Here is a 22,636-nt window from a genome sequence, read left to right as displayed (position 1 = left end):
CGAGCCTCTGAAGACATAGGGTACTGTCGGACTCGAACAGGGTCGGCCCCAGGTTTTATTTCTATATGAAGTGCTGGCCGGTGCTTAGCTAATCCCATCCCTCCAGTTTCTGCCCATGCTTCTGGAAACTGAGCCAAATATAAATTCCCGAATCAGGGGGGTTCTGTTGCTGATGAAGGCGATACTCGTCTTCTAGTGCTGAGGTCAATATTGTCAGTGGCCTGCCCTGGGAGTTTGTTACCTTAGGTCCCCCTGGCAGGAAGTAAATCTGAGCTCTCAACTTGGTTAATAAGTCTCTCCCCTAGTCCTCCGCGTCATGAGTGACTAACACAGAAGTTTTTCGTTGCCACTGGTCCGATCTGCTCTTTTTTCTTTTCGGGCATTCCTTAGCCCAGTGACCAAACTCTTTGCAGTAAGCACATTGATCTTTGCTCAAATCTCGAACTGAAGGCCTCGAAGACTGTGGGCCACGTGAACCTCTTTGTGGTGGCCTTCCCTGTTGAACTACAGCAGCCAGTACTTTAGTCATTCTCTGTGTTGCTCTCAGCTGTTTCTTCTCTGGAGCATCTCTATTATTAAAAACTTTCTGAGCAATCCTGAGTAGATCTTGGATACTTTTTCCTTCTAAGTCCTCTAATTTCTGTAGCTTCCTCTTAATATCTGAAGCTGCCTGGTTAACAAAAGACATAACTACAGCTGCCTGATTTTCAGGGGCTTCAGGGTCCATTGGGGTAAACCGTCTAAAGGCTTCCATTAATCTCTCTAAGTGCTCAGAAGGAGTTTCTATTTTACCTTGAAGAACCGAATATACCTTAGCCAAATTAGTGGGCTTGTGAGCGGCAGCCCGGAGTCCCACCATTAGAGTCTGGCGATACACCCGTAGACTTCTCCTACCTTCTGCCTTGTTGTAATCCCATTTATTCTAAATGCAAGAGTGCACCAAAAGTCTCAGATTTCTACAGACAGGTGACATTGGTAAACAAAGTCTCATTTAAATATCTAAAACTTTAACTCAAGGAACTATCCCAATTCCCTAATACCTCTGGGCTAAACAAGATACAATATTTACAATATAAAGAGCTCTACCCAATTACGCTTAAAGCATGCAAAATTAATATCAGCTGTACATTTTCCAGAAGTTTGTTTTAAGAGTTTTGCCAATCTTACTCTTGCAGGTGAGAACCAAGTTCTTTTACAAGGTAATTTAGCTTGTTACAAGTGCTGCCATGCGGGAGCGGCCATACCAGGCCCGAGACCTAGAAATACCTTAAAAAGCAAGATAAAAGTAGAAACTAAGTACCCACAAATTTTGATGGCATGCCTGGCAGCAGTCAGAGTGAGGAAGACACCTGGGGCCCTGAAAAACTTTCAGGGGGCGCCTCCCCATGAAGACTCCCATTCTCTGGCAGCCGGCCAGGGAGCAAGAGTAACACCTCAGTCCTGGAGGAACCAAGACTGATTCTGTGTCCTGCCACCAATTGTCTTAGTGACAAGGATACAAAAAAAAAAGAATCCATAAAAACATCTAACAAAACATTTAGGGCTGGTACCAGACAAGACAAAAACATTTAACAGAGAAGCAGAGACCTTTAAGTAAACCCCAAATTTTCTCGTTAAAATGTTGCAAAACCAAGTCTAGGTTAACAGTAAGGAATTTGATCAGGGTGGCCAGATCATCCTGGTAAGAAAATTTTCTCCCTAACCTTCCAAATTGTGTGGAGGCTGGAGGTGCCCTCTAGGGAAAAAAGGGTATTCTGAGCCTACCCATCTCGGCAGGGAGCAGCACCCAAACTGAAAGAGAAACTAAACAAACAACAGAAACAACATACGCATGCGTGCCCAGGCTGATACCCAGAAGGGAACTGTTAGACAGAGGGGTGGTCGCAGCACGATCGTCCTAACAGCAGTTCCCCAATACAGCCTGAGTGGGACTATCAAACAGAGGGATGGTCGCAGCACGGCCGTCCTGACAAAAGGGCACAGGGAACATCTCCCACTGGCCCCGTCAACAATCCTATAGCACGTTCGCCAGATGCAGAACCTATAGGCAACCCAGATTAACAGATTATCAGATAAAACATAATACACAGAGACAAACGAAGCCAACCTATTTACCGTGGTTTTCCACAACCCCTTGACTAGGCGTCTGAGTGGACTTGGGGGTTCCGGGCCAATGCACCAAATGTTGTTCCCAAATTTCTAGAACCCCAAAAAGACCACCAGAGGCCACAGTCAAAGCTAAAGAGCAGGGGTCGTTTTATTTACAAGTCTAGACTCGAGCCTCCAAGTACCAGCAGCCAGCAACGCTGAAAAGGCCCTGAGCAAGAACTTTACACTGCTTTTATAGGGAAAGTACAATTACCTGATTGGCTATTTGGCTCAAACCACTGGTCAAATCAGAGCTCAGGTGTCTATAATCACTGAGCACCAAGTTGTTACCACCTGGGGTTCAAGTACATGGGCCCTAAACAAGTGGGGGGGTGGTCATTCCCAGAACATGGAACAATCTTGGCACAACACCTACTTAGGATTGCACGAGTAATCCTAGCTACTCAGGAGGCTGAGATCTGAGGATCGAGGTTCAAAGCCAGCCTGGACACCAAAGTCTGTGAGACTCTTATCTCCAAATTAACCAGCAGAAAACCAGAAGTGATGTAGTGGCTCAAGGAGTAGAGCACTAACATTGAGCTGACGATCTCAGGAACAGTGCTCAGACCCAGAGTTCAAGCCCTACAACTGACCCCCCCCCAAAAAAAATCTCAATCCACCAACATCTGTACACACCAGGCATTTGTAGAGGTGACTGCTCCCATACTATGTCACTCTGTGGAGAGTCAGAGGCCATAGTTGTATGTAGGTCAGTAGAGGCAGCCCTAGACTGGCCCAGGTATTGTCCAAGATTAGCACGGTCCTCTCTGCCTCCAGCCGGTGAAGGGTGTTCTGCTCCCTGCAAAGGAAATCACCCAGGCCTTTCCTTGCCTCCTAAGTCCAGGACCTAGCTGACTTATGCCACAGCAATCAGAAATCGATTCCTCTTCCATCAAAAACCCACTCATTTAGGTGGATGCTGGTGGCTTGTGCCTGTAATCCGGGCCCTGAGTTCAAGCCAAGGACTGGCTCTTCAGCTCAAGGCTACCACTCTACCTCTGAGCCACAGCCCCACTTCCTGTTTTCTAATGATTAATTGGTGATCACAGTCTCCGGTTCTTTAGTGCTTGGGCTGGCTTTGAACCGCGATCCTCAGATCTCAGCCTGCTGAGTAGCTAGGCTTATAGGTGTGAGCCACCAGCACCAGGCCAGGCAGGCTTACATTTCTTTTTTTATTTTAATTTTTGCCAGTCCTGGGGCTTGAACTCAGGGCCTGAATACTGTCCTGGGGCTTTCCTCAAGGTTAGAGCTCTACCTCTTCAGCCACAGCACCACTTCTGGCTCTTTTTCTATGTATGTGGTACCAAGGAATTGAACCCAGGTCTTCATGCATGCTGGGCTACCACTAGGCCATGCTCCCGGCCCGCAGGCTTACAATTTCTTTACAGCTGGTTACCAGGGTTGTGATGGAGTAATGTAAGGAAGTTAGAAAGGCATCTATCCATTAATAGAAGGCTGTATTTTGGGAGGAAAAGGTGCAGACTCTTCTTGTCAAGCTGGCTGGGAACAGGGCTGGGAATGGGGCTGTTGATGGAGGAGGTTGGTAAAGTCAAAGCAGAGTTTCCACTCAAGGAGGACATGTGGGCTTCTGTTCGTTAACTCTATTGGTAAGGACTCATAACCTTGACACGGCTGGCTGGTACCAAACAACACAAATGATAGTTCTGATTGAAGTCAAGAAGCACATCATTCCAGGAAATATCTGTCCTGGGACATATCAGTATAGAATGAGAATGGTGATTTATTACAAGATGTAAGGCGTTTTAGCTTGACTGAAAAAGATTTTATTTTCTCACACAGCCATGGAGGACAGTGTAATTTCAGCCATATTCATTTGGCTGTCACTGGCCTTAAGTTGAATAGGGAGACTCAGGGGCCTGGAGTTAAAATGCATACATAGTTTGAACAGTGTCAAGTCCCAGTGTGTTCAGAGGTGGTAAGTGGTAGCTCAGGTGGTTGGACAGCCTGCTGTACCAGGATTGGTCAGGTTGGCATTGATTGGGGCTTGTTAGGATAGTAAGAGTCACTAAGCTGTATGATGGCATCTCACACCTATAACCCTAGCTGCTCAGGAGACAGAGCTGAGGATGGAGGTTTGAAGCTAGCTCAGGTAGAAAAAGTCTGTGAGACTCTTGGTCTTCCATTAACCAGCATAAAGCTGGAGGTGGAAGTATAGCTTAAATGATAGAGCCTTAACCTTGAGCAAAAAAATGTCAGGTAAGAGTTCAAGCCCCAGTCCCTGCCCCTGGATTCCAAGATGACTGTAGGGATGAGTAGCTTGGCACAGGAAGCTGCCTGGAATGGTGTGGCCTGGCTCTCCCGGCCCTGGGGCTCAGCATGGCTCAGAGGTGCACACTCCAAAAGTTCCCAGTGGAATGTGACTCCAGACCCTGACTGTGCTCCCTGTTTAGATCTGAAACAGGGACGTGTACAAGGCCTTGTATAATCACAAAGGATAAATCCCCGGAAGAGCAACACATTGGCAAATTCCACTGGAGATATCTGGGATTTCCTCAGTCAAGTCAGTAATTGGGAAGTCAGCTGTGATAAGCAGGCTACTTAGGGTGTGCTGAGCCCATCCTCCAGGACCACACACACACACACACACACACACACGAGTCCTTGGGCCATTAAATGTTATTTAAGACATACATGAGCCAAAGTACATAAACCAATGACCTTCAGGTCAAAGGCTCTGTTTTGTTTTGTTTTGTTTTGGGGGGTGCATGTGTGCACATGCGCTAGACTGTCTGTCAGTAAAGGGATTTTAACTCAAGCCCTGAGTGCTGTCCCTTAGCTTTTATGCTCAAAGCTAGTGCTCTACCATTTGGGATACACCTCTACCTTTGGCTTTTTGGTAGCTAATAAGAGATAATAATCTCACTATCTTTCCTGCCCAGGCTGGCTTGGAACCACAATCTTCAGATCTCAGCCTCCTGAGTAGCTTGGTGAAGCTTCCAGAAGGATTAATTAATTTTTCTATTTGAATTATCCAGTAATAAACATTTTAATTTAAGTAGGTATGAGTGTAAAGAGGAAAGAATCAGAAACATGCAGGCCAAAGCAAGCAATCAACTCAGCTTTCTCATGTCATACCTGGAGCCAAGTGAGAACCAGCCTGTCAACAAATTTGTGAGTAGACTGGTTTTGCTGGATCAGAGTGGAAAGGCTCTTCATCTCATTAAGGCTGATTTTCCTTATCTGTAAAATGGGCATTATAAAACAATATTTGCCAGGGATGTCATGAGACCTGATGAGGTAAAGTAAAATGGAAAAGAGGTTCAGGAATTCTTGAACAGACAGAAGCCAGTCTTAAAATAAAATTCAGCTGAGCTCTTCCCTGTGTATATCTATGTTAGGCTCAAACATGTAATTCTAGCTAAGTAGGAGGCTGACATCTGAGGACTGTGGCTCAGAGCTGGCTTGGACAGGAAAGCCCGTAAGAATTTTAACACCAATTAATCACCAAAAAGCTAGAAATGGGGCTGTGGCGAAAGTGATTTAGGCCCTGCCTAGGCTCAAGTGGTAGAGCTCAGGCCCTGAGTTAAAGCCCAGGACTGGCAAAAAAAAATTTTTTTAAGAAAATTAAAAAAAAAACAACAGGTAAATTAGTGACCTTGAATAAGAAGTAACCTGAATGGCTGTGACTATGCTGTGCCATGGATCTGCTGAGCCACAGCGTCACTTCCAGTTTTCTGGTGATTAATTGGATATAAGAGTCTCACAGACTTCCTTTGAACTGTGATCCTTAGATCTCAGTCTCCTCAAAAGCTAGGATTACAGGCACCTGGCCAGGATCTTTCGTTCTTTCTTTCTTTCTTTCTTTCTTTCTTTCTTTCTTTCTTTCTTTCTTTTTTTTTTTTTTTTTTTTGCCAGTCCTGGGCTTGAGCTCAGGGCCTGAGCACTGTCCTTGGACTTTCTCAAGGCTAGAGCTCTACCACTTGAGCCTCAGCACCACTTCCGGCTTTTTTCTATGTGTGTGGTACAAAGGAATCGAACCCTGGTCTTCGTGCATGCTAGGCAGGCACTCTACCACTAGGCCAAACTCTCAGCCCTAGGATCTCTTTTCTAACTCTGTTCCAGGGATAGATGTTCTGGCATAATTTAGACATTCTTGTCTGCGTGTCATGGTGGTGGTGGTGGTCATGTGGGTGTTTGGTGGCCTCACATAAACCTATGTTCTACCTCTTGAGCCATACCTTCCCATACTGTTGTGGGCATTGAATAGGGTGAAAATATTAGCATGCTGGATATAATAAATATAATATGAAAATGGTATATAATGAACATTGTGGCATGCTAAATGAATATGATATAAAATAGTGATATCATAATATGAGAAGCGTAGAGTAATTAAATGAAACACAGTAATGAAATGAAACTAAGAAATATATTGCCAATACAAACTTGTACCTAAAGGCTTATGGACATGGCAGATAATCTATGATGTAAGGACACATATGACTGTAACCACAGAAACGGTCAAGAGCCTGGCTTACAAGATGAAGTATCATAGGATCCACACACCTGGCCAGAATAGATAGAGCAAGCAACCAGCACATCTGGCCACCACTGACCAAAAGGTGTAACCAATCCAGACAGAGCAAGGACCAAGACGTAACCAATCCAAATCAAACACGAAGGAGTTTGGGCCAGAAAGGAGCAGGCCAAGGATCAGTAAAAACCAAGGACCTAGAATGAAGGACCACACTTCTGCTGGCCTTAACCAAGACTGAAGCTCGAGGATCGTTGGCCTGCAGAAGCTGCTCCTTGCCCGAGAAGACCGACGGGGCCGGAGACTCGTGAGGCCCCGGAGCTCACACCATGGCAGTAATGGGAGCTGCATCTAACATCTGACGGGCAGGCCCTGTTCCACTTCGGGACTAAGAGATGTCAGAGAGGTGAATGCAGCGTGTGTGTGGATAGGCAGTTAGAATTAGGCAAGTTAGGACTAGAAGATAGGAACTAGAATATAGAATTAACCCTAGTAAGCTATGTTGACTCAATAAACTCTGTTGCATCGTATTATCTGCCTATTGGTGAATTACTTGGCCTGCTCATGACACTTACCTTCAGCATTACAGATATTTTCAGATGGAGTCTTACCTTTTTTTTTTTTTTTTGTCTAAGACCAGCCTCAGTCAGCAGTCCTGCCACCCAGCCCTCTTATAGCCAGAGTTACAGGAATTCACCACCACAACTCAATTTGTTGATATGGTGGGAGGGGGGAGTCTCTATGATGATGATGATGATGATGATGATGATGATGATGATGATGATGATGATGTTGCCTGAGCTGACCAAGAGTCTGGGACTACAGGTGTGAGCCCAGACTTCTAGCTGTGCTTCCCCTTTTCTTCGTGGTAGTACAGGTAGGTGTTCTAGGAGTCTTCAGAAGTTAGTGTTTCCTGTGGCCCTACTTGTATCTTCTAGCCACCATTGTAAGACATAGAGTGACACCTACTGGCTTTCAAATTGCTTTTTTTTTGCTTTTAGTTGGATTTTTAATTTTTTTTAATTTAATTAATTTTTTATTGTCTAGGCAATGTATAGAGGGGTTACTGACATTTAGTGACGTCTTTATTTTTTCAAGGAACACCAAATTGGCTTAATTTTTAAATATGTGTTTTTAGTGTTTTTTCCCTTATAAAGGTAACTAATGATCATAAGGAAAACATCTAAAAACAATGAAGATCAATATCCTTGGTGATTAGGTTTGTTTCCAAAATTTTACTCAGATTTTTCCTGATGCATTTGAATAGAAAGTAAAAGTCTCACCTCAACCTCAAGGCTAGGCATAGCCACAGCTAGTGTAGTCCATTCTTCTAAATGACTGCACAGTATCCCATATAGTAGGAAGGAGCATAATTTATTCAATCCATTCCTCAAATAAAATTGGGAAAAATTGGGTCGGGAGTTTGGCCTAGTGGTAGAGTGCTTGCCTAGCATGCACCAAGACCAGGGTTCGATTCTTCGGTACCATGTACAGAAAAAATGCCAGAAGTGGTGCTATGGCTCAAGTGGTAGAGCTCTAGCCTTGAGAAAACCCAAGGACAATGCTCAGGCCCTGAGCCCAAGCCCAGGACTGGCAAACAAAAACAAAAAAAAAAAAATTGGGAAAAATCCTGAGTGGAAGCAAGTCATAGGTTCCAGGCAAAGCTGCATCATAACTGTGTCATATACTTTGCAAGTTCTTTACACCTCATTTTCCTTAGCTGACAAAGAAACTGAGGTAGGGGAAAGAATTTTGGATACTGGTCAATAAAACACCTATTAACATACCATGAGCACATTGGACGCATCTTTAACAAATTCAGAAATGATCCCAAAGTTGTGAGTTCATGTCAAAATTGATGTGCTTGGTCTTGAAAAGAAATTCAGCAGTATGTATGGACCCATAAAAAGTTCACAGTTTAGGGGCCGGGAGTTTGGCCTAGTGGTTAAAGTGCTTGCCTAGCATGCATGAAGACCCGGGTTCGATTCCTCGGTACCACATATATAGAAAAAAGCCGGAAGTGGTGCTGAGGCTCAAGTGGTAGAGCTCTAGCCTTGAGAAAGTCCAAGGACAGTGCTCAGGCCCTGAGCTCAAGCCCAGGACTGGCACAAAAAAAAAAAAAAAAAAAGAAGTTCACAGTTTAAATGTCAGCTTGACTGGGTCACCAGATACCTTGATATTTGGTTAAATCTCTGTATGTGTCTGGAGGTTGTTTTTAGAGGAGATGAACATTAGAATCAGCAGACTGTGTAAAGCAGATTGCCTTTCCTGGGTTTGAAGGCCTCCCCAAATCTGTTGCTAACTGAATGCCTGAATACTTTGACATGACAGCTGACCTTAGAGCACTGGCCCACCTTGTTCTCAGGCTTTATGGCTTGGAATGGCTCTTTGTGAACTCTGGCTCTCCTGATTCTGCAACTTGATGACAGAAAAGATCTTCTTAGTTTTCATAACCACACAAGCCAATTTCTAAGAGTAAAATTGACTCATATTTGTGTTTATTATATTGCCTATTGGACCTGTTTCTCTGGATAACCCAGACTCAAACAGTACCTTTTGACAGTACCCCTGAGATTTTTATCCTAAGAAAACACTGGAAACAATACATATGTTTAACAACTGGAAAGCTAAACAAATTATGGTGCATTTATTTGAAAGAAAATTACCCAGGCGTTAAATAAATAATTTTGAATACTATCAGCATGAGAAAACACTTAAAATTTAATGTAAATTTATATAAACAGGGCATTAAACTATGTAAGCATATAATTACAACAAGTAGTAAATAATGTAGTATAAAATTATACATATAGGGTCGGGAGTTTAGCCTAGTGGTAGAGAGCTTGCCTAGCATGCACGAAGACCCGACTTCGATTCCTGAGTACCACATACATAGATAAAAGCCAGAAATGGTGCTGTGGCTCAAGTGGTAGAGCTCTAGCCTTGAGAAAACCCAAGGGCAGTGCCCAGGCCTGAGTTCAAGGCCCGGGACTGGCAAAAAAATATACATATAATTTTAAAAACTTTCTTTTATCAACATGCTATCTTCCAAAAACTAAATCAAAGGCATAAAATAAAAACAATGAGGGGGCCGGGAGTTTGGCCTAGTGGTAGAGTGCTTGCCTAGCATGCACGAAGACCCGGGTTCGATTCCTTGGTACCACATACTTAGAAAAAGCCAGAAATGGTGCTGAGGTTCAAGTGGTAGAGTTCTAGCCTTGAGGAAAAATCCAAGGACAGTGCTCAGGCCCTGAGCTCAAGCCCAGGACTGGCAAACAAACAACAACAACAACAAAAACAATGAGGAGATTGAATTATCAGTAGTTTTAAAAAGTGTAATAGACTTCAGAATTTAAAAACATTGACTGGGCACCAGTATTTAGTTATCTAGCTACTTAGGAGGCTGAGATCTGAGGATTGGAATTTGAAGTCAGCCTAAGTGGGAAAGCTGAGAATCTTATCTCCAGTTGACCAGCAAAAAGCTGAAAGTGGAAGGGTGGCTCAACTGGTAGAACACAACCTTGAGTGCAAAATCTAAGAGGCAGTGCTCAGGCCTGAGTTCAACCCTCAGTACCAGCACATAAAAAGATGTACCTCAGTTCTATTTTGTGAGACACTGAAATGGAGTAAACACACACACACACACACACACACACACACACACACACACACACACACACACACCATGCACCACATCCTAATACCAAGATGATTCTGATGCATTCTGGTAGGCAAGTTCTCAGGACAGAGTTCCACATTTATGCAGAACAATACACGGGGCGTGGCCTAGGAGATGCCACCAGCATGTAGAACTGGGTCCTTCTCAGCATGAACTTGGACTACTGCGGTCACTGGTCACTGTCGTTGGTGTCTGAGGCGCGGCCCTCTGAGCAGGATTGCTCCACAAGGCGGAATGCTTCCAGGAACTCATTGATGTCTATGTGGCCGTCCTTGTTGAAGTCAATGCTCCGGGCAAGGTCACAGATGCACTCATCGGGGATGTCCACCTTCATGTGGGAGCTGAATAGCTTCCATGTCTGTCTGAACTCATCCAGGGAGATGAATCCTTACCAGAGAGTGGGGAGAGGCCATGTCAGTGAGGCTGTCCAGTTTTGAGCATTCTGACATTTTCACAAGAACACCTGCTCCTTCTAAGGTAAGCACACAGACACCCGTGGCGTTGGAGCTAGTATAAACTCCCTGGGGTAACTGACTCACAAGCAGTCCTCAGCTGGGAACAATTTGGGTGCCCTCCATCCAGAGGATATTTGGAGATATCCTGAGACATTTCTCATTGTCCAGACCACTGTGAGAGTGAAGTGCTTTATTGAGATGCGTAGGCCAAGGATATTGCAAAACATGTCAATGTAGAAGAACTTTGTTTTTTGTGTCAGTTGTGGGACTTGAACTCTGGGCCTGGGCACTGTCCCTGAGCTCTTCAGCTCAAGGCTGCCGCCCTCCTCCTGACCTGCAATGCCACTTCTGATTTTTCTGGTGATTAATTGGGAATAAGAGTCTCAAGGACTTTTCAGTGCCTGGGCTGGCTCTGAGCTAAGATGCTTAGATCTCAGCCTCCTGAGCACCTAGGATTATAGGCGTGAGCCACTGCACCCAGCATAAGAACTTTTAAAAAATGAAGTCAATTCCAAATGCCAAGAGTGCCATCACAGAGAAGCTCTGCATTAAACCATCCCCCAACATTCTTATCGATAAAGTGTTTTAAGCTGGGTGCTGGCTGCTCATGCCCATAATCCTAGCTACTCAGGAGGCTGACATGGAAGATCCTGGTTCAAAACTATCCCACACAGAACAGTCTATGAGACTCCATCTCCAATGAACCAGCAAAATGCTAGACTGGAAGTGTGGTTCAAAGGCTAGAGCAAGGAAGTGGTGCAGGTAAGCCCATGGGGAAGGATGGGGAATGGGGAGAGAGTGTTCATGAATGCGGGGCTTCTTCTGGAGGTCATGAAGTTGTAAAACTAATTACTGGTGATGGTGATATAACCTGACATGTATACTTCAATTACACATTAGGCCTACTTTAAGAAGTATGCCTAATTAAAAAAACAACAACAACCTTAAACCTCAGGGTGATTGGCAACTATAAGAGGGTGTATAAGAACTTCCTGCAAGTTTTGTAACTGCCTATGATTCTCTAATGATTTCAAAATTGCAAGGTTTATAGCTGGAGGTTTAGCTCAGCAGTAGAGCTCCTGCTAAACAAACGCGAAGTCCTTGGTTCAAACCCCGATACCACCACCCCCACCCCCAATAAAAGGTTAAAAAAGACTTTGGGAAGTAAGTTTACAGAAGCCTTTTTTTTCCTTTTGGCTTATGTGACAATTCCCCACCCCCCTTCCCTGTCTCATTGGTGCCAGGCCTGGGGCTTTAATTCAGGGCATGGCTGCTGTCTCTGAGTTTGTTTGCTCAAGGTTAGTGCTCTATCACTTAGCCATAGCTTCTCTTCCAGATTTTTGGAGTTGAGTCTTCTGGACTTTCCTGCCTTGGCTGGCCTTGAACTGAAATCCTCAGACTCCTGAGTAGCAAGGGTTACACACGTGAACAAGTGGTACTTGGCACTTGGTGACGGTCTTTAATGAAACTGTGATGGGTATCACATCTTCTAATAATTCTTCTTGTAGGAAGCTTCATTCAGTTTATTTCCAATCTCTACCCAGCCCTTTCTAAATGGTATTTGTCTGTTTTGAGTCCTGACTCTGACCTTCTGGGCTCCAGCAATCCTCCAAACTCATGTCTTGAGTTGCTCCCTAGCCTTTCATCTCACTCAAGTACTTGTCTAGTGTCTGCCATTTATAAGTTGTATAGTACTTATTTGCTTCCCATAACTGCTTGAGTGGAGATAAGTCCGGATGAACAGGGGAGGTATTCAGGGAAAGGGTTTGCTGTTCATCAAAGGTGACACAATACTAGTGCAGTACCTGAGTGATCGCTGTCAATTACTCTAAAAATCGTCTCCAGATTTGATCGGTTTCGGTATAGTGTTTCCAGCAAACTGGACTGTATGTTCTGTAAGGGACAAACAGCATCGTATTTTGTTTCTGTGTCTTATGTTTAGGCTTAGATTCATATATAATTAACACAGAGCTATCACAATCACACATTTGTGGGGAAACAAACAAAAAAAATCCTGAAGGCATTTTACCCTCTCTTCCTTCTTCAACCTCCTCCAGCCTGCTAGATAGTTTTGTTGTGTATAAAGGACATAGCTCACCATGAAAACATTCTTACACTGACGTGATGGTTGCACATGTTTGCAGATAGTCGGCTCTTTATATGCATGCATTCAATCAACTGAAGAAAAAGTTGGCAGGGAGAGGAATGTGTCTGTAGTGAATATTTACACACTTCTTTCCTGCACAATACACCATAACCATTATTTACATCTCATTAGGTATCATAAGCAATCTAGGAATGATTTAAAGTTCACAGAAGGAGCTGAATGCTGGTGGCTCATGCCTATTATCCTAGCTACTCAGGAGGATGAAATCTGAGGACCTCAGCCAGGCCAGGCAGACCAACCTGAGAGACCCTTAGCTACAATTAACAAAAACCAGAAGTGGAGCTATGGCTCTAGTGCTAGATCACCAGCCTTGAATGAAAAAGACTATCAAGAGTACAAGGCCCTCAGTTCAAGCCCCAGTGCTGACACATACAAAAAAAAGCACACAGGAGTATGTGCATAGGCTATATGCAAATAGGGTGCTATTTTACATAAGCAACTTGAGCATCCACAGATCTTGGTAGCCCTAAGGGGTCCTGGAACCAACTCCCTACAGATTCTGAAGGATGCATATATTCTAAAAGTAGTTTCATTGTATAATTTATACGATGTGTAATTACATGGAAATAAAGCTCCTTTTTTAAGCATCTAACCCATGGACCTATCCATATTACATATTCAGTATTTGTTGACTATATAGTTTTCAAGCAGGAAAGACAACACGGTGCTAAGGAAACAAAAATGGGCCTTAAAGTCAGCCAGATCTGAAGTGATTTTTGTTTGGTTTGTGAGAGAGATTGAGCTCAGGGCCCTAGGCACTGTTAAGGAATGCTCTCCTGCTGAGCTATACTTTCAGTCCAGACCTAAGTTTGAGTCACACCTCAAAGTTTTATAACCTCAGGGAAATTACTTAACATCTGTGGATCCTGTCCTCATAGACTCAACAGAGCAGACAATACCTACCTCTTGAGAATTAACTGAGATAAGGAATGTATGTAACACAAAGTCTGATATAAACAAATGTAACAGCTTGCCACCAGTAGCTCACACATTCAGTCCCGAGCTATTTAGAGAGATGGGCAGATCATAGTTTGAGACTGGCCCAGACACAAAGCTCATAAGATCCCATCTTCTTCTTTATGCAATTTTCATTGTATGTATTTTATGTCTGTGTTGTACTGGGGCTTGAACTCTTGGCTTTGTCCTACCACTTAAATCATGCTAGAGTATAGCATTTTGCTAGGTAATAGAGAGGAGATCTCAAGAACTTTTCTGCCCAAACTGGCTTTTATCCATATTCTTCTGGTTTTCTTTCTTCTGAGTAGCTAGGATTACAGGTATGAGCAACCAACATCCTGATTTCACTTTTTTTAAAATGTGCTTTTTAAAAAAAAATTATACAAGAGAACTGAATCCAGAGCCTTATACTTGATTGGTTTATGTGTGCCTCCAGCTCACAAGACTCTATCTCAACTAATAGCTCTATAAATAAGAGATGATCAATTTAGGCTAGCCTAGGTGAAAAGATTTTTTTAAAAGATAAAAATAACCTACTGCTTAGGATGCCTTGCCTAGCAGTGGGACATCTAGCAAGACTGAAGCCTCAGCTGGGCAGTGTTGGCTCATGCTTGTAATTCTAGATACTCAGGAGGCTGAGATCTGAGGACCGAGGTTCAAAGCCAGCCTGGGGCACCAAAGACCATGAGACTCTTATCTCCAACTAACCATTAGAAAACCAGAAGTGGCCCTGTGCCTCAAGGGGTAGACAGTAGCCTTGAGATGAAGAGCTCAAGCACAACACCCAGGCCCAGAGATCAAGTCCCACGAGCAACAAAAAACAACAAAAAGATTGAAGCCCTGAGTTCACCCCCAATACTGCTTCCCCTTGCCACCTCACCCCCTATAAAGTGAAATACAACAGCTCCTGTACCACACCCATCCTGCCTTTGGGTCCTAAAGATTGCTGTCTGTCTATAAAGGTTTCATAGCCCATCGTGGGTTCTCATCCGCCATGATGCCCCCTTTACCTCTCGGCACAGTTGCTCTTTGGCCAAGTCCTCCAGCCAGGTCTTGTAGTCCAGCGCGTTATCTGTTGGGCTGCTAATCAGTTGTGGTCTCAGCACCCGCCAGGGCAGGCCCAGGTGCAGCACCGACTCCACAGCTGCCGCCCAGTCACTCAGGGTGATGAAGCCTGCAGGAAAGCACTGACCTGTTCACTAACCTCCTAGAAGTCTGCCTTCCTCTACAGGACAGGAACACACGTAGGCGCGTGCATTTTGTTGTTGCTGCTGTAGTTGTTTTTTTGTGGGTTGGTACTGGGACTTGAACTCCAGACCTCATACTCTCACATTTTTTTTTTCTCTCAGAGTTTGGGGCTCTATCACTTGAGCAATACCAACTTTCTGCTGGCTAACTGAGGTAAGAGTCTCATGTTCTTGCTGCTTGAGCTGTCTTCAATCACTATCCTCAGTTCTCCGAGTCCTGAGCAGCTAGAATTACAAGTGTGAATCACCTGCATCCAACCTCCATTATTGGTATTTTTTTTTTTTGCCAGTCCTGGGCTTGAGCTCAGAGTCTAAGCACTGTCCTTGGACTTTCTCAAGGCTGGAGCCCTCCTACTTGAGTCTCAGCACCACTTCTGGCTTTTTTTCTATGTATATGGTACCGAGGAATCGAACCCGGGTCTTCATGCATGCTAGGCAAGCACTCTACCACTAGGCCAAACTGGCCCCCATTATTGGTATTTTCAAAAATGTATTTTAGTTTATCTTTGGTGCTGGTCACGGGGCTTGGACTTAGAGCCTGGGTGCTGTCCCTGAAGCTTCTTTTGTTCAAGACTTTAAATCTACCACGTCAGCCACAGCTCTATTTCTGGCTTTTTTTTTTTTTTGTATTTGATTGGAGATATGAGTCTCACAGACTTTCCTGCCCAAGCTGGCCTTGAACCCTCGTCCTCTGATCTCTGTCTCCTAAGTAGCTAGGATTAGAGGCATGAGGCACCACCATCCAGCTTATTACTGTTGCTTTTAATAGGTGAGTAGAAGTTTGATACTGGTTGATTTTGAGCTAAGGCAGCATGTTCAGTTGACTAATAACAGTTGGAACTGATAAGTACACATTCCATGGGAAGGCAAAGTGTAGATCTTTGGCTCATCTTAGATGCATTCTTGTCATTCCTCCCCTCTGCCTAATTCTGGTCGGGTCACCCTTCCCTTGACCCCATTCCTTTCACCACCTCCATCTCCATTTGGACAATAAATAGAATTTAAAGTGTTACCCTAAAAAATGAGGCATTACGTGGAGAAAGTAGTTACAATAGGACTTTTGGTTTGGTATCTATCGGGCAAATATTTGACTGCTACCTACATAAGGCAGATTTCCCAGATGTGTGCCTTGGTTTAAAGACCTCTACTTTTTCTTACCAGTTTCCTCTACGTCATGCTTCTTGAATTCACCAAGGAGATCTGAGGAGTGAGCAAACAGCTTTTCCCGCAGAGCTTTGAGAGCTGACACCTCCACTCTGCTGATCCTGGACCGAGAGATGTAAACAGATGCTTTACATGTGGGTGGAGAGAAAACTCATGGAGTTTATGACTCTCCCCCTCCCTCCTCCTTCTCCTCCTCCTCCTCTTCTTCTCTCCCTCTCTGCCCCTCTCTCCCTCTCTCTTTTTTGTCACTCATGGGGCTTGAACTCTGGGCCTGGGCACTATCCCTGAGCTCTTCAGCTCAACACTAACGCTCTACCACTTGAGCCACAGCACCACTTCCGGTTTTCTGGTGGTTAATTGGAGATAAGAGTCTCAAGGACTTTGTGCCTGGGCTGGCTTTGAACTATGATCTTCAGATCTCAGCCTCCTGAGTAGCTAGGATTACAGGCATGAGTCACCAGCACCCAGCTATTTATGACATTCTCTATTTCTCTTTCTCTGTCCATTGAAGCATAGGGGCTTGAACTCAGGGTCTCATATTTCCTAGCTAAGCACTCTGCCAAGTGAGCCATACTCTTGCCCCCTTCCTTTGCTTTATTTTTCACACAGTCTCCTGTATTTACTTGGTCCAGCCTCAACTACAGTCCTCAACGTCTGCTTTTATACAGCTGGGATTACAGACATACACCATTTCATCTCACCCCAAAGAGCAGCTTTTGAGTCTTACTAACTTTTTCTCCTGGCTGGCCTAAAACTGGGACCTTTCTATCTCCACCTTCCCTAAGTAGCTGGGATTACAGGCATGAACCATTGAACCCAACTCTTCTCTTAGTATCTGACACTCCCCAAAACTCAGTTTTTGAAGGAAGGTTCTGAATAAGGTTCCTCTAAGAGCAAGTGAGAGGGTACGGGCAATACAATTCCCTGCCCCTTTCTTTCTAAGTTAACCACTAAGAGAGCTGATGTCAGTGGAAAAGTGAATTCTGGGAAAATCAGGTGATGTACTTATAGTAATTCGTGAATATTTCAAAGAGCTGAATGCTTTTGATTATCTTATTAAAGCACATTATTTGCAGGATTCTCTGCAGTGGCTTTTTTCTTTCTTTTTTTTTTTTTTTTTTGCCAGTCCTGGACTTAAGCTCAGGGCCTGAGCACTGTCCTTGGGCTTTCTCAAGGCTAGAACTCTACCACTTGAGCCTCAGCACCACTTCCGGCTTTTTCTAAGTATGTGGTACCAAGGAATTGAACCCAGGTCTTCGTGCATGCTAGGCAAGCACTCTACCATTAGGCCAAACTCCCGGCCCTGCAGTGACTTCTTAAGACTTGGGGAATCATGGCGTTCTGATGCTGAGGTCACCCTGGAGACTATAATTTGGTAGGACTGAGTGACAGATGGCTGATATTTATAAAGCCCATAGATGATACTGCTACCTAGTAAGGTATGATTTTCCTGTGGGAGGTTTAAATGTTCATGTAATACTTCTCCCCTTTGTCTCTCACACACACTCACATGCTCTATCTCACTCTTTGGTGCTAGTCCTGGGGCCTGGACACTGAGCAGTTTTTTCTCAAGGCTAACGCTCTACCACTTGATCCACAGCTCCACTTCCAGCTTTTTGGTGGTCAGTTGGAGTCTCACAAGCTTTACTGCCCAGCAGTCATCAGATCTTAGCCTCTTGAGTAGCTAGGATTACAGGGGTGAGGCACTGGAACCTGGCTGTAACACCTCTTTTGAGTAAACCTGGCCTTTATTTAATAATCTAAAAGTGATTAAAATAATCTATTTTTACAACAATTATACAGGGTCATATTAATGTGACAAGTTAAATATTAATATGTGCTTTCTTCTCACTTGATTTATGCTAACTTGGTCTATTTTGATTTTTAATTTATTTAGGTGGAATAATTAAAGTAGCTTGTTCAGTAGACTAAACTAGCATCTATTAACATCTCATGTACTCTGAGGAACTTGTTTCGGTGGACAGAAATACTGCAATAATGAAGGTAGGTCAAGTCTGCCTTCCTTCCCTATAGGCCAGTTGATTTAACTTTGTTTCTCACCTATTAAATTGAATTCAATAATAGTAACTATTTCATAAGTTTGTCATGATACAGTATATACAAACTGTTTAAAACATTGTATGTGGTAAATTCTCAACCAGGATTAAAACTTAGAATCATCAAGAGACATTGTTTAAATAATAGTCCATATTTCCTTTTCCAAAAAAAGATTTTCTTTAAGAAATGTATATACTGAAAACTCAGTGCCAAGTCTGCAGGTAGAGAAAGAAATGCTTTGGCAGTGGCTTATCGGGGTAATACAAACCCTTTCTAGTCAAGAGAAAATAGAATAACCTTCAAAAGACTGGGTGCCTTGATATAATTCATTTAAATGTGCCCGTAGAGAGTAACCTTTGCAGGAGACAGATGCACTGCTTGCATTAGTGATGAGTTGGTAGAAATACTAAGACCGTGTGAAGGCTGACACCTGCTGTGGCGAGGATGAGGTTTTGTTCTCTGAAGCTTCATGTGCTGGCGGTCTGCTCCTCAGTGTGGGATATGAAGCCTACCTAGCTCAGCTTTCGTAGGTCCCTTGAGAATGTCTCACAAAGGGATTAAGGTAGTTCCTGTGGGACCCTTGGCTGAATGACAGGGTTGTTGTAAAAAAGGAAGCCTGCCCCCACTCCTCTCCATCGTATCTTGAGATTTGATCTTCCATTCCATATTCATACCATGATATCATCTCCTGTTCACCCTCATCCAGAGGCCAAACCAAGATCAGCTGCCTTCAAAACTGTTTTGGCCTCTTTTCTTTCTAAATTCTCAGGTATTTCATGACAGTAAAAAAACAGCACATTCATATGGCTTTTGTACTATCTATTCTAGATGGTAATGGTGACAGAGCTGAATTCAGAATGTTTACATAGAATCTTGATAAATGCAATGACATTTGACCTTCCCAAAGGTTCTATAAAGCACTGTAATTATTTTTTCTGAAAATCGGTCATTGAAAAGTCTCGCCTTTGCCGCATGGTTAACGTGTGGGTCGCCTTGCTAGCTTGATACTGCACAATATGTGGAGTCAGGGCTGGCCCCAGCTTCACATAGGCCCCTCTGTTACTGCCGACTTCATAGTAGTTGGAGGCAGAAAAGATGGTTAGTACCTGAACCAAAACAGAAGAGATGTCAGTCAGCTCTCTGAAAAATCCTTCATCTTCCATCCCATGTGCTACATCTCTGTCAAGACTGCTGTGTTCCCTCCATGGCTGCGTTTTCCTCCCTTCCTTCCTTCCTTCCTCCCTTCCTTTGTTCCTCCCCCTCCCCTTCTGCTCGCTTTCTTTCTTTCTTTCTTTCTTTCTTTCTTTCTTTCTTTCTTTCTTTCTTTCTTTCTTTCTCTCTGTCTCTGTCTTGTCTCTGTCTCTCTCTCTCTCTCTCTCTCTCTCTCTCTCTCTCTCTCTCTCTCTCTCTCTCTGTCTTTCTTTCTTTCTGTCTTTCTGTCTTTTTTTCTTTTTTTGTGAGTAATGGGGCTTCAACTTGGCCTGGGCGCAGTACTCTTGAGCCAAGCCCCACTTCTCATTTTCTAGAGGTTAATTGGATATAAGAATCTCAGGTCCTTTTGTGCCCAAGATGGCTTTGAACCTTGATCCTTAGGTCGCAGCCTCCTGATGAGCTAGGATTACAGGCGTGAGTCACCGTGCTCAGCTCTTTCTTGCTTGCTTGCTCTCTCTCCCCTTCCTTCCTTCCTTCCTTCCTTCCTTCCTTCCTTCCTTCCTTCCTTCCTTCCTTCCTTCCTTCTTTCCTTCCTATTTTGTTTTGCCAGTACTGAGGCTTGAACTCAGAGCCTAGGCACTGTCCCTGAGCTGCTAGTGCTCCACTATTCAAGCCACAGTGTCACTTCCGGCTTCTTTTGTGTGATCGAACCCAGGGCTTCATGCATGCTAGGCAAGCACACTACCACTGAGCCACTTCACCAGCCCTGCCTTGTTTTCTTTTTTAGAAGTAGTCAGCATTGTTAAGGAGTTTATGACTCAAGACACAGTCACAAAAATTCTGACATGTTTTCACATTTTTACTCCATTAAAATTGCAGTAATTGTGTGTGTGTGTGTGTGTGTGTGTGTGTGTGTGTGTGTGTGTGTTTGCCAGTCTTGGGACTTGAGCTCACAGCCTGTCACAATCCCTAAGCTTTTTGGTTCAAGGCTAGCACTCTACTCCAGAGCTGCAGCTTAACTGCTGGCACTTTTTTTGTGTGTGTGATTAATTAGAGATAAAGCTCAGGGACAGCACCAGGCTTTGAGTTCAAGCCCAAGGAATGGCATGCATTTGCACACACACACACACACACACACACACACACACAACACAGACTATCAAAGTCACAGATTAGTTGGGTGCCAGTGGCTCATGCCTATAATCCTAGGTACTCAGGAGGAAGAGATCTGGGGATCACTGTTCTCAGCCAGCCTAGGCAAGAAACTCCATGAGAATCTTATCACTCAGAAAAGGCCAGATGTGGCATTGTGGTTCAAGTGGTAGAGCACTAGCCTGGAGCAAAAGAAGCTCAAGGACAGCGCCCAGACTCAGAGGTCAAGCCCCAGGACCAGCCAAAACAGGGGGAAAATTGTTACTTTTATAGTAACAATAAAAAACAATCAAGGATTGTCAGGTTGCTTGGCACAAGTGGGTAAGGCACAGCTGGAGATGCTCTTTGGGCCCGTTCTGTGACCCACAAACAGTCCCAGCATGGAGGCTCCACTCACCTTGCGGTTGTGGCAGAATTCATAGCCTTCAGGTTTGCATTCATGGGAACGGATCAGCAATTGCAGCTTATATTTCTGCAGCAGCTGTTCTGTCACATCTGGCCCAAAGTAACAGCCTCCTCCTCGAATGGTGTTGGCCTTGCAGCCCTCCTGAGCCATAGGGTCACTCCATAGGATGTCCACCACCTTGAAAGACCAAGACACTCGTGTTCACTCAGAGGAACACACAGGAGAGCCGCCCGGGATGAGCAAAGGACAGAGACGACCGGCATACCTGAATAAAAACAAGTGAATTGGGGCTGGGAGTTTGGCCTAGTGGTAAGAGTGCTTGCCTAGCATGCACGAAGACCTGGGTTCGATTCCTCAGCACTCCACATACATAGAAAAAGGCAGAAGTGGTGCTGTGGCTCAAGTGGTAGAGTGCTATCCTTGAGAAAGCCCAAGGACAATGCTCAGGCCCTGAGCTCAAGCCACAGGACTGGCAGAAACAAACAAACAAACAACAACAACAAAAAACCAAGTGAATCGATTCTCATGCATGAGGCCAGGCCTTGAGGGCTCATATCTATCATCTTAGCTACTCAGGAGGCTGATCTGAGGATCATGGTTTGAAACCAGCCCATGCAGAAAAGTCTGTGAGGGACTCTGATCTCCAATTAACCTCCAAAAAGCTGTAAGTTGAGTTTGACTCCAGTGGTAGAGTACTAGACTTGGGCAAAAAGCTAGGGGACAGTGTCCAGAACCTGAGTTCAACCCCAAGACCAGCACACACAGAAAAAGCTATATTCTAAATTGGTATTAAAGCCCAAATAGACAACTTATAGCTGTGAGAGAAGGTACCTTGATACCTCTCTGTGTCGCTTCGTAGTCCTAGCTACTCAGGAGGCTGAGATTTGAAGATCACCCTGAGAGGAAAGTCCATGAGATTTTTATTCCCAATTAACCACACATACAAAATAAACATGGAAGTGGAGAGGTTGCTCAAGTAGTAAAGCACCAGCCTTGAGTGAAAATATTAAGGGATAATGCCCAGGTTCTGAGTTCAGGTCCCACAGGTCTCTCTGTCTCTCTCTCTCTGTCTCTGTCTCCACCCCCCCCCGTCACACACACACACACACACACACACACACACACACACACACAGAAAAGAAATAGCACATTACTAGTATCTCATTGATTACAGCTAACCTTATCTGTTGAAGCTTAATTGCTAAACTACTTTTCTACCATTTATGAAGCATGAAGACATATGATATGATTTTTAGGGTAAATGTTCTTCTGGGGTATTATTATTTTTTTTTTTTGGTTGTTGTTGTTGGTTGTGGGACTTGAACTCTGGAATTGGGCGATGTTCCTGACCTCTTCAGCTCAAGACTACCGCCCTACCACTTGAACCACAGCACCATTTTCGGTTTTCTGGCCATTAATTGAGGATTAGAGTCTCAGAGATTTTTAGTGCCTAGACTGGCTTTTGTTTTGTTTTGTTTTGCCAATCCTGGGACTTGAACTCAGGGTCTGGGCAGTGTCCTTGGGCTTTCTCAAAGCTAGAGCTCTATCACTTGAGT

At 44.1% G+C, this 22,636-nt stretch overlaps 1 protein-coding gene across 1 annotated transcript in view; it reads right to left on the bottom strand.

Moving 5' to 3' along the window:
• Positions 1 to 10,131: 10,131 nt before the first annotated feature.
• Ppef2 (protein phosphatase with EF-hand domain 2) overlaps positions 10,132 to 22,636 on the bottom strand; it is a 32,456-nt gene continuing 19,951 nt past the window's right edge. Inside the window, exons 11-16 of the mRNA XM_090344021.1 lie at positions 21,072 to 21,257; positions 19,334 to 19,476; positions 16,307 to 16,413; positions 14,912 to 15,075; positions 12,583 to 12,670; positions 10,132 to 10,709 (exon numbers count right to left, since the gene is read on the bottom strand). Coding sequence (XP_090200147.1) covers positions 10,492 to 10,709; positions 12,583 to 12,670; positions 14,912 to 15,075; positions 16,307 to 16,413; positions 19,334 to 19,476; positions 21,072 to 21,257 — 906 coding nt within the window. The 3' untranslated portion in view covers positions 10,132 to 10,491. The remainder of the gene's footprint in view (positions 10,710 to 12,582; positions 12,671 to 14,911; positions 15,076 to 16,306; positions 16,414 to 19,333; positions 19,477 to 21,071; positions 21,258 to 22,636) is intronic.

The sequence above is a fragment of the Megascapheus bottae genome, chromosome 13, assembly GCF_031878675.1.
Source record: "Megascapheus bottae isolate mThoBot1 chromosome 13, mThoBot2.hap1, whole genome shotgun sequence".
NCBI lineage: Eukaryota > Metazoa > Chordata > Mammalia > Rodentia > Geomyidae > Megascapheus > Megascapheus bottae.
Note: the sequence above shows the minus strand (reverse complement) of the source record. Positions and strands in the feature narration are given on the sequence as shown.